General features: G+C 44.9%; 2 protein-coding genes across 4 annotated transcripts in view; one reads left to right on the top strand and one right to left on the bottom strand.

Moving 5' to 3' along the window:
• The window catches only part of LOC149307259 (dual oxidase 2-like), a 69,188-nt gene extending 65,461 nt beyond the window's left edge, over positions 1-3,727 (bottom strand). For all 3 annotated transcript variants that reach the window (XM_089538756.1, XM_089538757.1, XM_089538759.1), the window contains exon 1: positions 3,689-3,727. The gene's annotated coding sequence lies outside the window, so the exon portion shown is untranslated. The remainder of the gene's footprint in view (positions 1-3,688) is intronic.
• Positions 3,728-3,877: 150 nt separating this feature from the next.
• LOC149307258 (dual oxidase maturation factor 2-like) lies at positions 3,878-14,136 on the top strand. Its single transcript, XM_089537676.1, has 7 exons — positions 3,878-3,905; positions 4,998-5,159; positions 6,759-6,816; positions 8,248-8,382; positions 8,854-9,067; positions 10,024-10,238; positions 12,235-14,136. The coding sequence occupies exons 2-7, from the start codon at positions 5,013-5,015 to the stop codon at positions 12,435-12,437; spliced, it is 972 nt and encodes a 323-aa protein (XP_089393802.1). The 5' UTR covers positions 3,878-3,905; positions 4,998-5,012; the 3' UTR covers positions 12,438-14,136.
• The last annotated feature ends 1,815 nt before the right edge of the window (positions 14,137-15,951 follow it).

Genomic DNA, 15,951 nt, shown 5'->3' with positions numbered 1-15,951 from the left:
TTGGCTGTCTGTAACAGGCCCCAGTTTGAGACTGCTGTAACTGCCCTGGCTCAGTGCTAGGGAATCCTGGAAACTGTAGTTTATTGTGGCACTAGAGAATACTAAATATCTCACAAAGCTACATTTCCCAGAACATCAGGACAGTTAAAGCAGTCTCAAACTGGATTCTTTCTGCCCTGTGTTTCAGACCTATGTTAGGTAGGGTTAGAAGCTGCAGTCCAATAAGATTTGGAGGGCCACAAGTTGCTCACCTCCGATGTGAAGTCATGTGTTAAAAACAGCATGCATTGTAAGTAGTTTTATACTAAACAAGAACATTATTCCAGTAGCTGGAGTCTGTCCATGCTCTCCATCTACATGAACCTACATCTTTCACCTGCCCCACCCTCATGAATTATGGGAAGTGTAGTCCAAGGTTCCTAGACAGCTACAGATTGGGAAGGGAGATCAATACTAACAACTGTTCTCAGTGATTTCAAGCAGGAGTCCTACATGGGGAGATGCCAAGGACCAAACATGAGACATTTTGCATGGAAAGCAGGTACTCCCATCACCAGGGCTGGTGCAAGTCATTTTGCTGCCCGAGGTAGAGCACTATAGAATCATAGCATTGGGAGGGAATCTATGGGCCATCGTCCTTTTACCATCAGCTATGTTAGGTAGGATTAGTAGAAATTGGAATTCAGTAACATCTGGAGGGCCACAAGTTGCTCACTTCCAATGTTATGTGATATCCTGCTTGATGCAGGGCCTCCAGCAAGTGCATCCCCAACAGGTATCTGTCCAGCCTCTTCTTGGAGACGTCCAGAGAAGGAAACCCTGCCACCGCTCTAGGCAATTGGTTCCATTGCCAAACCGCTCTCACTGTCCAGAAGCTCCTTTTAATGTTCAACGGAAATCTGCCCTCCTGTAACGTAAAACCATTAGACCTAGTTCTAACCTTTGAGAAACAGATAACATGCCTGCCCCCTCCTCTCTGTGATGGCCTTTGAGCCATTTAAAGAGTGTGATCATGTCACCCCTCACTCTTCTCTTCACCAGACTGAATATGCCCAGCTCCATCAACCTTTCCTCCATCAACCTTTCCCCATACCTCTTATTATCCTCATTGCCTGTCTCTGAACTCATTCCAACTTGTCTACATCCTTCTTAAAATGGGGTGCTGAGAACTGAATGCAAAGGTGGCCTCACCAGCACAGAATATAGTGGAACTGTTTGTTCACTCAGCTTGGAAACTACGCTTATTAATGTGGGCTAAGATAGCATTTGCCTTCTTTGCTGCAGCATCACATGGCTGGCTCGTGTTCATCTGCATCCACACTGCAGAAATAGTCTGGTTTGACAGCACTTTAACTGCCATGGCTCAGTGCTATGGAATTCTGGGAGCTGTATTTTGTTGTGGCACCAGAGCAAAAGTACATCCTGGAATATGATTGCCATGCAGCATCTGAGCCCTAAAGGAGCGCTTCTGGACAAGTAGTCCTAGTTTTAAGGTGGTCCCAGGGCTACCTGTCTATAGACATTATGCAGTTATTCTTTCTCCATAACAGGTTTCTTGGAATTAAGAAAAGAAAAAGAGAGACGCAGCAGCAAGAAAACAGAGGAGAGTAACAAATGGAAGATAAGAACATTTGGGCCCACAGTAAAGTTCTGTGAATGAGGCTTGTTGTTGTTGTTGTTGTTGTTGTTGTTGTGTGCCTTGAAATCATGTCTGATTATGGCAAACCTAAGGTGACCCATCATGGGGTTTTCCTGACAAGTGTCTTCAGAGGGGGTTCACTAATAATAATAATAATAATAATAATAATAAGGATTTATTTATAGCTCGCCCAATCACAAGGAATCAGGGCGGTTTACAACAATAAAGAAAGTACAAAGCAAATAAGCAAATAACAATAAAATAACAAAGCAATTCACACTAGCAATAAATAGCAAAATACATATCAATTCACAGCAGCAATAAAATTAACAAAGCAATTTACATAGCAATAAACGAACAAAACAAGTAAAATAATCCCCATTTTCAATCCCCCATCCCAATCCTAAAAACAATATAAACGATACACAATCTTAACATATTACAATCTAGGACCATGGGGGGGGGGGGACAGCTGGGCTGCTGTGTCTCCAGAGTCTCTCTGCTGGTCCCAGGTGTTTCTGGGAGAGGCAGGTGATGGTTCTTGGGGTGGCAAGGCAGCTCTGAGGCGGAGAGCATGTGATTTGCCCAAGGTAACCCAGTGAGTACCCATGGCTGAGCGGGGATTTGAACCTGAGTCTCCAGAGCCATAGCCCAATGTTCAAACCACTACGCCACACTGGCTCAGGACACAATACAAACGGTCTTTCAAAAAGCACCCTATGCCTGCATGAAGCATTACATCAAAGCTGGGCAACTTTGGGGCCTATGGATATTTTTTTGGAATGCAGCTCCCATCATCCCTTCCCATTGCTTGTGTTGCCTGGGACTTTTAGGAGCTGAAGTCCAAAGCCCCTGAAAGGCCCAAGGTTTCCCTGGTAGATGCATGGTTCTGAACCAAATGATAAAATGTAGATGGATTATAGAGAGGAGGAAAGTGGAATTGGACACATCCCACATTCTCTAGAGCAGCGCTTGCCAAACTTTGCTCCTCCAGATGTTTTGAACTTCAGCACCATCCCAGCACCATCCAACTTGGCCAACAGTCAGGGATGCTGGGAGCTGAAGTTCCAAAACATCAGGAAGGCCAAAGTTTGGGAACCCCTGCTCTAGAAAACTCTCTAGAAAGAATGCTGTTTTCTTTCATTTCTTGGCAGTAAGTTATAAAGCTGACAAGGAAACGCTTCAGGCAATTTTGAAGCAGCCAGACAAGAAAGAGTCTTACCTTCCTGATCCTGGCCTGATCCCAGAGATCCCTATAGAACTGTACATAGAGATCCATACAGAGATCCTTCCCATCTATGGTCAATAAAGTGCATAAAGAAACAGACCCCTTTCTTATTCTCCAGGCTGAAAATGAGAGAGAGTCTCCTATTCCTTTGCTGACTGACCCCATAAGTCAGAAACAAAGGCACACAACACACACACACACACAATAGGGATCCTTCCTAGTTGAAAGAAGCAGACCTCCTTCTTAGACAGTATATATAGAGATCCCTACCATAAGTCAGAGACCCATATCCATAGCTCTATGGACCATATCGATCCTTCCTGTCTATAGTTAAGCATAAAGAGCTGAACAGAAGCAGACCCCTTTCTTATGGAGTACAGTATGTTGAGATCCATGCCATAAACCAGAGACCCATCCATATCCATAACTCTCTGGGCCATAGGATGCAAAGATATGAGTTTATTCCCATCTATAAACCATATAGATCCTTCCTATCTGTAGCTGAAAATAAAGACCTGAAAAGAAGCAGACTGCTTTCTTAGGGAGTACATATAGAGATCCATACCATAAACCAGAGCTGCATATCCATAACTCTATGGACCATATAGATCCTTCCTCTCTATGGGTCCAGAAAGAGCTGAAATGAAGCAGAACCCTTCTTTATGGTATATATATATATATATATATGGAGATCCATATCATAAACCAGAGAGCCACAGCCATAAATCCCTGGACCCTATAGATCCCTCCAGTCCCTGGGTGGGCAAGAGAGGGCTCCCCCTTCCCAGAGTCCCCCTGCCCAGGGCTGCCACATGTCCCACCTGCTGCGATGCTCCTCTGCGCTGCCTCCTTCTCGCTGGGCTCCTTCGGGCCAAATGCCTGGCGTCCAGGTGCGGAGGAAGATTCCACCGGGTGGGCGTGGCCAAGGGGACCTCATTTGCATGCCACCTGCCCTATAAAAGGACGAGCCCGCCACTGCCTCTCGCATCACTTCGCTCCAGGTTGCAAGGTGTGCCTCTTGCAAAGCTTCTGCCAGCGGTAAGTCTGCTTCGGTGCCTCCTTGTTGCAGGGGATCCGGGCGGGCGTCCTCCTTTTCCAAAAGGCCTTCCAGTTGGACCATGCTTGAGGAGACAACAGTCTGGAGGGACAGGTCTTGCAGCATCTTTAAGACTCTTGGAAAGAAGGGGGGTAGCATGAGCTTTCCTAGGCTGCAGTCTACTTCCTCAGCTAATATTTAATATACTGTAGTAGACAAAGATATAGCTGTGTTAGTCTGTAGTAGAATCAGTACACAGAGAGATCTTGCAGCACCTTTGAGACTCATTGCTGCGTAGTTAAGTATATATAAACCCACCTAAAGTAACAAATCAGATGGGACTCCAGGGATTGTTTATACAGTTCTTTCTATTGAGAACTTACTTGCCTGAGGGTGCATCTACACTGTAGAAATTATACCGTTTCACAGTACTTTAAGAGCTGTGGCTTCATCCTATGGAATCCTGGAATTTGTAGTTTTACAAAGTCTTTAGCCTATTCTGCCAAAGAGTTCTAGTGCCTCAGAAAACAATAAATCCCAGAATTCTGTAGGAGAGAACCATGGCCGTTAAAGTCATGTCAAACTGTGTTATTTCTACAGTATAGATGCACCTTCCCCTTGATGCATAGTCTTTTTGTATTGTTACCATATTTTTAAAGATGATGATGATGGTGGTGTTACCATGATGTTTCCCTTTTGAGGGGCTACAGCTCCTAGAATCCTCCAGCCAACATAGTCAGAGGCTGCAGGAATCTGGGAATTGTGGTCCAAAACAAAACTATCTGTTCCTATTACAGTCAATCTTTGCAGAAAGCAAAGATTGGTATCATCTCGCCTTCCACAGGGTTTTGACTACTGACTCTATCATCCCCAGATGGCTAGGGATGATGAGAGCTGTAATGTGACACGTGCCAGACTAGGAAAAGCTAGAAGACTTTATTTTCAAACCTAGGCCAGGAAAGTTGGAGCAAGTTCATTCCTTTCCTTCATTTTATTTGTTATGGCCACTGTTTGTCCTCTTATTTTTAATTTCTGCCTGTGGAAATGATGCCCAGTGACCCAGTGGCTCATGACTTTTCTGCTCTGCCTTGTAGCCACCCTGCCTCAAAATGACACTCTTCGATGGAGTCTACCCCTTCTACCCGCAGCCAAGGAAGCCCTTCGTGTTTGACATCAACACCATCATTGTCATTGTGGTCTTCCTGGTGATCGCCTTCAGCTTCCTACTCATTTTGCCTGGCATTCGTGGCAGAGCGGTAAGGAGTACTACTGTTACCTGTCGTTCCCAAAATCCCCTTTCCAAATACGGTAGCTTTGTGTTTTTAAAATAAACACCAGCAGGGCAGGAGGAGCTGTGAGTTTCAGCATGTGAGAAATGGTTTGGTTGTTGCATTTAGTCCCTTCTCTACTGCTAGAAATGCTCTTTGGGGTGTTTTCTCACACTTAAAGACAAGGTTGTCTCCGCTCTCAGCCTTACAATCTTTGAAAAGGAAAAGGAAGAACTCAAAAGGAAGAGCGGAGGGTAAGGGAAACAAAAAACAACAACCCTCCAGCATGACTACATAAGGACTTCTCCAGATGGCAAAATGTGCTGAGAGGTTGTGATATTTGTTGCTGCAGTTCAGTGGGTTTGTCTGCATCTGCATTGCGGAAATAATCCAGTTTGACACTATTTTAACTGCCATGGCTCAGTGCTCTGGCATTCTGGGATGTGCGGTTTGTTCTGGCACCAGAGCTCCCTGATAGTGAAGGCCAAATAGCTTACAAAACTATAAATTCCAGAATTCCATAGTATGGAGACATGGCAATTAAAGCCTTGTCAAACTGGATTATTTCTGCAGTGCAGATGCAGCCCAAATAACATTTGTTATCTGATAACCCAGGTTATTATTCTTTGCAAGGCTTGGCCCCAGGTGCAACATTTTATTACCATTGCAAGCAATATTTTCAAACGTTTTGAAACATATGAGAAGAATATGAAAACATGTGAGAGCACTATTTTCTTTCAAAGAAAAGAAGTATAGTACTTTAATGAAGTGTTACTCAAGTCGTAATCTAGTACCAGTTTTGGAGCCATTGGCTGCTGCTCTGCGAAAGAAAGAAGTAGTTCTAGCCAGAAGGCACAAATATGGTGTTAATCCCTGGTTTACTGGAGAAAAAGTAATATTTCAGATTAAGCATCAGATACCTTAAGAAGCACTGCTGTAGTGCATTACTGAAATGGTACTTTCAACTCTGTAGCTCTTTTTTTAAATGTAAAAGAAATCCAGAGAAGAAAAATTGCCTTTCAGACCATAGGACCACCAGCAAACAATGTCTTGGTTTAAACAAAAAGAACCCTCATAGAACCCTAGTACAGGGCCAAGAAATCACTACAAACAGCTCCCTAAAAGAATGGAAGGAATGGATAAAGAGGTGACAACAGCCAGCAAAACCTGGCAAATCCCATGGAGCCATAGTGCAAGAACTTCTTTAAACCAATTTCAAAGAGCCCTGTGTTATCCAGCCTGTTGAAGAAAAGGTAAAGCCGAACTAGAACTGGCATCTTTGCAGGACTCATAGGAGAGAATGGCATTTAATGGAATGGATTGCACTTGCCATTGTCCTTCAGAATATGCATTCCTCCCAAAGCTTACAACTACCAGGCACCATGCTTACCTGGGGATTCTTGGACTTGTTGTACTTTCCAAACTTGGATCCATTTTTGGTACTGCCTCTATGATATGAGCCTTGCCATCATTTGGGTTCCTTCCTTCAAGTTAAAAAAAATAGCCAGAAACCATTAGCACAGGGTGTCCAAAAGCCATTGCCAAGTTCTCTTCTGGTTGTAACTTTCTGATCTTTCTTGTTGACAGAGGCTCTACTGGCTTTTCCGGGTCATCATCAGCCTTTTTATTGGAGGAGTGATTGTTGGTGAGTAGCTTTTTCCTTCTGTCCTCATTCAGCCCGCAGGGAGCTTTAAGCCACTTCTGAGTTGCTGCTTGCCACATACAGGGCATGCTTTGGCTGAAACAAATCAGCCTGAGCAACAGGGATGGCCCGAAACATTCTGCTGCCTGAGGCAGAGTAGTAAACAGCACTTCCTCCTGGTCATGTTAAGGCATATATGCATAGTGTCCAAAGTCAGCCAAGTTACTTTGGCATAAGAGGCAGAAAATCCCTCCAGCACCATCCTTGGCAGCAAAAACAGTACAGCAACATATTATATAATTTATTAATTTGCTGCCCATTCATGCCCTGATATGTGCCAGGTTGCCTAAAAGGAGGGTTGGCACTGCAACACAGTGGGGTGGGCTGCTGGAGATATAACATCCCGCCTTTCTCTGCCCGTATTGTTGCAGCTATTGTTGCTGTTGGTAATACCGTTGTTATCCTTCCCTTTCCCCAATCTGAGCCTCAAGGGCACTATCAATAAAATTAAAAGCAGTTTAAAACAAACCATTAAATATAGCAACAAATATAGCAATATAGTACCTGAAAAACTTTTTCTCTCTCAGTAGTTAGCCCTCAAAGGCCTGCTGAAACAAACAAAAAGGTCTCCTGTTGCCTATGAAAGGATAGCAAGGAGGGTGCCAATCTAACCTTTCATCCTGGCAAGCTTGGGAGCAACCATCAAGAAGGTCCTTTCCTGTGTCCCCACCAGGTGTACCTATGAAGATGGTGGGACAGTGAGCAGGGCCTCACCAGTTCTCAAGACTCAAGCAGAGGTGTCATTAGGGGTGTGTGGATTCTGCTGGGTGACACCCAGAGGAGGGGGTGTACATCTGGTGGGATGTTACACCCAGTAGGACTGGCCGCTGCTGGATGAATGAGAAGGAGGGTCTTCTTCTTTTCTTGCTTGCCCAGCAGATGCACTATACCCTGAACAGGACCTCCAGAGGCCATAATACCAACCTCCTCAGTGTCTTCTGTTCAGAGTTTGGTGCATCAGCTATACTGGACCCTGAATGGGGACCTCCAGAGGCCACAGCACCCTGCCCCCCCCCATAGCAGCGGTTTGGCTGGGTAGTAGGTGACCAGCCTGGGATGCAAGGGAGGGAGGGTCAGTCTACTGCTCTCCCAGCTCTTTCTGAGCTCCCACACTGGGTGACACCAAAGAATAATACCACTGAACTCAGGCATGTTCAAGTAGGGAGATAGGGTCCTAGCTGATTACTTATATTTTTAGAAGGATAGGAGTTGTAGTGTCAATGGGAAGGGAAAGTGGTGGGTCTATATCAGGAGCAAATGATATGGGCTGTCCCCATTAAAGAGTGAATTATTCTATTATTCTGGGGAAACACTGTCTCAAAGAAGGGCTGGCAAGGTGACTCAATACTCACTGAGAATTTCTCCATCTTTCAGCTGTTCACTTCACCTCTGACTGGGAGAGGGGGAAGGTGAAGGCCAACACTACCTACAAGTCCTTCAGTCCTGCCCTGGTGGATGTAGATATTGGGCTCCACATTGGCTTGAAGGGAGTCAACATCACACTGGTTGGTGAGTCTGTGATGCTAAAGTGAGGAAGAAAAGGCCCAGCAATGAGTCTTGGGTGTTTTTAGATGTCATGCTAAAGCAGTCTTTTCCTAGTTCAGTTTCCAACAGATGTGTTGGCCTGCAACATTATCAAAGACTATGACTGGCTTGGGAAGCTAGAAGCTGGTGCCCAACTCATCTGTAGGGTCAATGTTAAATTGGACCAAACCATTGGTCAATGTGATGTGCACAAGATGGAACAAGCCTCATTAGGGGTGCTTTTCTGGCAAGACAAAAGGTGGTCTGGGAGATCTGGGGAGTTGGGAAGGTTTGAGGATTGCAAAAAGGAGCCATTGGGGCACACATTTTGCCCACCCTTGAGTTATGCCATCTGATAAATGGTCATTCATTTAGCCTTGTTCTTGGGCATCTCCCTCTTCTTTCCTGAATTCTTCTCTTCCTTTGATAGTGAGTTGACATCCTTGTCTCTTGCAGGAAACCCTGTGGATCAACTCAACGAAACCATCAACTACAACGAGTATTTCCCCTGGTGGTTTGGGGCCAACTATGACCAAGAATACAATGAGGGCTTGCATCGGGGCTTGCCGAATCCTATCCTCTATGTGGCAGAGAAGTTCAGTGGAAACAGCCCCTGTGGCTTGCATAATCTCTACAGGATTGCTGGGCATTATGCATCTGCTACTTTATGGTGAATGAAACCTCCTACTCTTCAAAAAGGGACCATCAGAGACTAGGACAATTAAGTTCCAGGGGATAGAATCATAGCTTGGAAAGGACCAAAAAGCCATCTAGTTCAGCTCCTGCCATGCAGGACACACCATCAAAATTCTCCCGAGAGCTAGTTATCTTAGCTCTGTTTAAAGAACCCCAAAGAAGGAGAACTTACCACCCTCCATTCTGTTATGGAACAGCTCTTACTGTCAGGAAGCTCTTCCTAGTGTTAGGCGACATCTCCTTTCTTGAAGTTTGAATCCATTGGTTTGTGATCTAGCCTTTGGAGCAGCTCAAGCTTGGTCCATCTTCAACATGGCATCCTTTCAAATATTTAAAAATGACTAATCACCTCTCAGTCATGTCCAAAATAAACACTCCCAGTTCTGTAAGCCGTTCCTCAGAGTACTTTCCAGACCCCTTACCATCTTGGTTGACCCCCTCTGAACATGTCCCTGAATGGCAGGTGTGAGAAAGTGTGGCCTGCAGAAAGTATGCAGCCTCCAGGAATGCTTTGTCCTCAAATTCTCTCTAAAAGGTGTAGGAGGCAATTTCAGCATGGTTTTGCCCTTCTCTATCCAAGCCAGTGGTGGCTTGAGTGTTGGACTATGACTCTGGAGACCAAGGTTCGATTCCCGACTCTGTAATGAAACCTGCTGGGTGACTTTAGGCAAGTCACATGCTCTCAGCTTCAGGGGAAGGCAATGGCAAATCTGCTATAAGCAAATCTTGCCAAGGATACCCCATGATCCACGCCAGTATTTTCTGTTCTGACTAGCTGCAGCTCTTCAGGATTTCAGGCAGGGATTCCTCTCCCCCCCCCCCCCCCCCCGTCTGCATTCATGAGGACGAGGTACTTGAACTCTGCAAGAACACACAATGAGTTTTGCCATTGTGCTAAGGTGGATATTTTCTGTTCTTTCTTTATTCCAGGGTTGCATTCTGTGCTTGGCTCGTCTCCAACATGCTTTTCTCAATGCCGGTTCCGGTGTATGGTGGCTACATGATCCTCGTCACAGGGGCCTTTCTGATCTTTGCACTGCTCTCCTTCTCCACAGTGAGGAACTCTCCAACATGCATCATCCAGTTTGGCCATGCTTCTCTGCAGGCTGCCTACGGAGCATCTTTCTGGTTAACGCTTGTCACAGGTTAGGATAATTCAATTTGCCTTTCCTCCAAGATCTCAAGTAGTGTATGTTGTTCTGCCCATTTGCCCTCTCAATAGCCTTGTGAGGTAGGCTAAGAAGCCCTAAGGACCTTCTCACTGGTGCCATAGCTTGAGACAGTGCCAGGGACTTGGGTCCAACAACTCCTTCAGCCCTGGTGGCGCAGTGGTTAAATGCTTGTACTGCAGCCACTCACTCAAAACCATAAGGTTGTGAGTTCAATACCAGCGAAAGGGCTCAAGCTTGACTCAGGCTTACATTCTTCCGAGGAGATCGCTAAAATGAGTACCCAGATTGTTGGGGGCAATTAGCTTACACTTGTAAACCGCTAGTTCAGTATGAAGCAGTATATAAATGAAGCTGTTTGTTTGTGGAATGACTCCCACCAGGTCATAGTTGCTGAAGATAATAGGAGCTGAATTGTTGTTGTGGGCTTTCAAGTTGTTTCTGACTTATGGCAACCCTAAGGCAAACCTCATGTATCACTTCCAAGTGTATGGGAGAAGCAGGAGATTCTGGGAGGAAATGTATAAGACACGTTACAAAGAAGTGAGAGTGCCTGGCCTCTGACACCTCGTAGTAAGTGGGTTTCCCAAGCTTGGGTTGAGGGCCTGTTCACATTACACCATTATAGCTCTTTGATTCTGCTTTAAACTGTCAAGGCTGTGGAATCCTGGGATAAGTAGTTTGTTGTTGTGTACCTTCAAGTCATTTCTGATTTATGGTGACCCTAAGGCGAACTAATCACAGGGTTTTCTGAGGCTGAGAGTGTGTGACTCACCCAATGGGTTTCCATGGCTAAGCAGGAAATTGCACCCTGGTATCCAGGGTTATAGTCCAACGCTCGAACTACTACACCATGCCAGCTCTCACATGTAGAGAGCTCCGGTGCCTCAGCATTCTTGAGGATGTAGCCATGGCAATTAAAGTGGAATCATACCACTATATTAGTGTAGTCTGAAATACACAAAGAAGGTATTTCTAGGTAAAGAAAGGAGCCATGCTTTGTCCATGTCATCCATGGCTTGTCTAATACGATGGCTTTCATCTATCCCAGGGATGGGGGACTTTGGCTGCCCAGATGTTTTGGCCTGCAACTGCTATGAGCCCACACAGCAAGGGCAATGGGAATGCATTGTTGGGTGTGGAAGCTGGAAACGTATGAAGAGCCAAAGGTCCCCTACTCATACCTGCATAGTTGAACAAATGCTTATATGGAGATGGAGGGTAGCAGCCATTTTGTCAAAGACGACAATTGCATTTGAATTGCTTGTGTGACCTGTGAACTAGTTAGCTGATAGGAATTGCAGTTTTGGCTTCCTTATCCCTGTTGTGGAGCTTTCCTGAAGTTGCCGCATTCTATGGTGGCCATCTTAAGGGATCCTCCTTTTGGTGCTGTCAAACCATTGGGCCAAGATCTGCCTCAAAGAAGTATCTACACTTCCCATTTATTATCTTTTGGTGCTACTGGGATTCTGGGAGTGTGGGACTTGAAGTTTGGTGAGCTACCTAGAATTGGGTTAGAGAGCTCTAGTTGTGCAGTTTGAGGTGTGCGCCTCAAACTAACAGAATTCCAAAGTATCAGAAGCCAAGGCAGATAAAGTGGTGTTCGACTGCTATAGTTATGTAGCTCCATCGGGTTTGGCCTCGATTAAGAAGCCGAGCCTCTCTCCCTCTCTGAAATATGTATCTGAAGGCTTTTGGCCCTCCTTAAGAATTTAATGTTCCCTCGTTCAGAAAACGGGAATGTTTTGTGGTTGGGCCACATGCTTCTGCAGTGAAAGGGATGGATAAACAACTGGGTTAAATGGACCTCTTCTGTTGATAAGTGGAGAATGCTCTCCTGAACCATAAATGCTTGAAAGCAAACACAGAAGTGTTTTACAAGTGTATGTTCTCTTCCTTGCTTGCAAGGGAGCCAGGTTTTGTTCTGACTGAGTTACCTGCTGACTGGCCCTTCTCTGATTTTCTCTTCCAGGGCTGCTCTGTTTCCTGATTGGAGCAGTGGTGATCGCAATGAACTATGCCTGCCCGAACCTCCTGAAAGCATTCTTTGACCTGGATGAGGATGAGGAGGAAGACAAAGCGGTGCTAGGAGAGGTCTTCGTCAATCCCCACTTCCCTCAACTTCAGAACATCTCTTCACAGCCCAATTTTAGACTGACTGTCAAGAACAGTTAGAGCACAAACCTGGCCTGGGACTCTTTTGAATAGTGACTGCAGTCTGTCCTGGCCAAGCCAGAGAATGGCATGACATCCCAAATTGGACTTTTCTTGCCACTGTAACCTTAGGTAGCTGAGGTCCAAGCCTCATTATTTGTGCTGAGTCTGGTCATAAGACACTTCTCTGGGTGTTGTAATGCCACCAACTGTAGGAAGAAAACCAGAGGGATAGTTAACATTGAACTGAGAAGGCATTGCCCCTGGGCTTTCAGCCACAAGAGGCCTTCTGCAGCTCTGCAAGACAAGATGGCAGCATGAGAGCTCAGTGAGCCTGTCTATATGTCTTCCCCCTGGATCCCTATGAAGGAAGAGGCCATGGGCTGGAATACTGATGGCTTACACATGTGTAAGTTCTTCTATGGAAGCAGTTTCTGATGCAGAATGGCTGTTTCAGCTCAAAGTTGGAGAAGCAGAGATGAGCATATGGTGTCATTACACATAGTTTTACATTGATGCATATGTGTGCTGTGCATGCATATGTTGCACAGGGATGAACATTGTACATGCAGACACATAGGCACATTGGCTGTACATTCAACTGAACAATGCCACAATTCACTAAGGAGGCAGTATTACACAATTGGCAACCTCCAGAGGTAGGTTCCATCTACAGCACTCCCATGACCAAGATTAAGGGGATGTTCTTATCTGGGACCCACCATTATAGGAAGAATTTATAGTCTTACTAGACCAGGACTTTCCTCTGCCCTAAAGCTGTTTTTCTAGTAAGCTTATTTGAGAAGAATGCAACTCCTCCCCCCCCCCCAATGTATCTGCCCCTGCACCATACCCAGAGTAGCTTCTATTTTGTATGGTAAGTGAGGACAACTGGATCATTTAGTGGACACCAGTGGGTTGCTCACTGTGGGATTGCCAGTTCGCCCATGGGGATCGGCTCTCATACGATGTCCTTTCTGTTGCTAGTGATTACCATGAAACACTGAGAAATCTAGCTTTTAAGCAAGGTTTCTCAAACAGAGCTTCTCGGCCAAAGTTGCTAGGGGTTGTGTGAGAGATTGTGGTTGAAACTTTTAAAAAAGCTGTTGATGCAATAATATAAATACAGGGGTTTCCTGAGGTCTGGAAATTATTTCAAGGGTTCTTCCAGAGTAAAGTGCTGCTTCCATAGTTTTGTTACCCAAGAGAATCCTTTAAGGACTGCATGGTGCCATTTCATCAGTGGTGGGTGCAGGGTGACTGGGCAGTGAATACAATCTGGGTTTCAGTGCAAACTTTAAAGTCACTATACATGGTGTGCTGAAACTCAGCCTCAAAACAGGTTTAGCACTTTGGCTGGTCCCATTGACATCTGTTCTAAAACCCAGCATGGATTCACCATCCACTAACAAAGGAGCCAGTGGCTATCAGTGCAAACAGAATGTCAGAAATGGTTTGCAATTCTTTCAAAAGATACAATCACTTCCTAGGTCCCAGTTATCCTTGTCTGCCTTGGTGGGCTGGGCACCATTCATGTTTAGTGGCACCTGCATATGGCATTTCTGAAGCAGTAAGAATGTGTGTATTTGTAACTTGGCAAATGTGATTTTTGAGCTGGTTATTCTTCTATATATTTATATTTTGTATTATCATTTTGTATTTTTGCATAGCAATGCAAGCCACTGAAGCATCTGATTTGCTAATAAAATCTTGAAAACCATTAATTGTGTCCACATCACTCTGTCTGGGCTTAATATGATAAGGCCTGTCTGGTGGTGAAGCAGCATAAAAATGCTATTTTCATTTGTTTTGATGCACTGGTTTCCTGGGATGTTTTATGCATGATTGGCTTAGTGCAGTATCTTTCATTATACAGCAAGCCTGGCTCTGCCCGCCCCAGTTATATTCACCTTACAATATAATACTTGCTGAATAGTTAGATCCACCTTACAATATCATCCTTGCTGAATTTCCCAGGACTCCAATCCCTTGTGCTTCAGGAACAGTCAGGGCACTGCCTGGTGTGAAAGTAATTATTATGACATAGCAGATGAATACCTTCTACTGCATCCATGGATAGTGCAAGATAGGATGGATACCCCTCTTTCTTTCTTTCTCCCTCATTTTTCTTCCACCTTACTCAGCAATGCATCACCAGCCAAAAAGACTGCTCTCAGCTGTGCAAAGTGGAGACATTTATTCATAATGCCACCCCCAACAGCAGCCACAGCACAAGGAAGCAGGAAGAGTTTTCTGTACAGTCAGTACTTGGTCCTTTGGAGAAGTGATCAATATTAGGATTACCGTTACCAATTTGATATTTGACAGCACAGTTCTTGCATTTGTCATCTTTTCAATGGGAAGGGCCTTCAAAAGCTCCTCTCCCCTATTTCCAACAGTGTATGATGTCATCTTCAGTTCATTCTCTTTAAATGTATTTTGCCAGCAACTTCCTTAACGAAGGCATTTCCTGCAATGAAAAAGACACACAGCAGCGTTTGCAAATCATTGAGAGAGGGAGTGAACCAGTCTCTGCCACTGGTGAGAGATGAAATGTCATGCCATTCTGAACATACCTGATTCCATCTGATTTTGGAAGCCAAGCTGGATTGGGCCTGGTTAACATTTGGATGAAAGACCACCAGGGAATATCAGGGATCTCCAGGTAAGACTAGGAAAGAATCCTTTCTGAAGCAATAGAGATCTACTGGAAGTCAGACTTGACAATCCTGGGTTAGGTGGACCAAGGATCTAACTCAATATAAGGTAAATGCCTATGTAGCTATCCCACCACTCCTCTGGATAGAGAATCATAGAATCCTAGAATTGGAAGAGACCACAAGGGCCAACTAATCCAATCCCCTGCCATGCAACTCAATTAAAACACTTCAGAGAGATGCCCATCCAACCTCTATTTAAAGATCTACAAAGGTAGAGAATCCACCAGTCTTCAAGGCAATCTATTATACTAATGAAAAGCTCTTATAGTAAAAAGTTCTTCCCAATGTTTAGTGGAATCTCTTTTCTTGTGATTTGAACCCACTGGTTTGTGTTCTGGTCTCTGGAACAGCCAAAAACAAACTGGATCCTTCTGAAGTAGACATCTGATGGGCTCTCACCATCACCTGGCTAGGATCTGTCAGCTTTTCTTCATCTCAGATCTACTTATCTCCTCCTGTGGATGGCATCAGAGTTGTGATAGTCCCTCTTTGGACTGCAGCACTCAGAATCCCCTGGACACTTCTAAGCTCTAGATAGAAGTAACAGGAACAGGCCAAGGCTTTGGAGCAATGTATTTGGTCAGCAAATAGATGATCACCCTTCCAAGGCCTTTGGGGAGATGGGCTGCCTCATGTTATAAGACTGACCTCATGTTGCTTATGTCAATATTTCCACATTTGCCTGTATTTGTGCAATAAACCTGCTTAGCCCAGACAGTGACAAGCAATAAGCACAGGATACATAGATGACCACTGAGAGTAGGCAGGTGATCAGAGCTCAGGTAACAAAAGACCTGGAATAGCTCCTGGATCCA

The sequence above is a fragment of the Sceloporus occidentalis genome, unplaced genomic scaffold, assembly GCF_023333645.1.
Source record: "Sceloporus occidentalis isolate IW3139 unplaced genomic scaffold, rSceOcc1.0.p SCAF_9, whole genome shotgun sequence".
NCBI lineage: Eukaryota > Metazoa > Chordata > Lepidosauria > Squamata > Phrynosomatidae > Sceloporus > Sceloporus occidentalis.
This window is presented reverse-complemented; position numbering and strand designations above follow the sequence as displayed.

What these genes read in the sequence shown, in the direction of transcription:
- LOC149307258 (XM_089537676.1), top strand. Translation starts at nt 5,013, where the DNA reads ATGACACTCTTCGATGGAGTCTACCCCTTCTACCCGCAGCCAAGGAAG. An exon ending in AGTCAACATCACACTGGTTG is followed by an intron (nt 8,383 to 8,853) that starts GTGAGTCTGTGA and finishes TGTCTCTTGCAG; the next exon opens with GAAACCCTGTGGATCAACTC. An exon ending in CTGGTTAACGCTTGTCACAG is followed by an intron (nt 10,239 to 12,234) that starts GTTAGGATAATT and finishes TTTCTCTTCCAG; the next exon opens with GGCTGCTCTGTTTCCTGATT.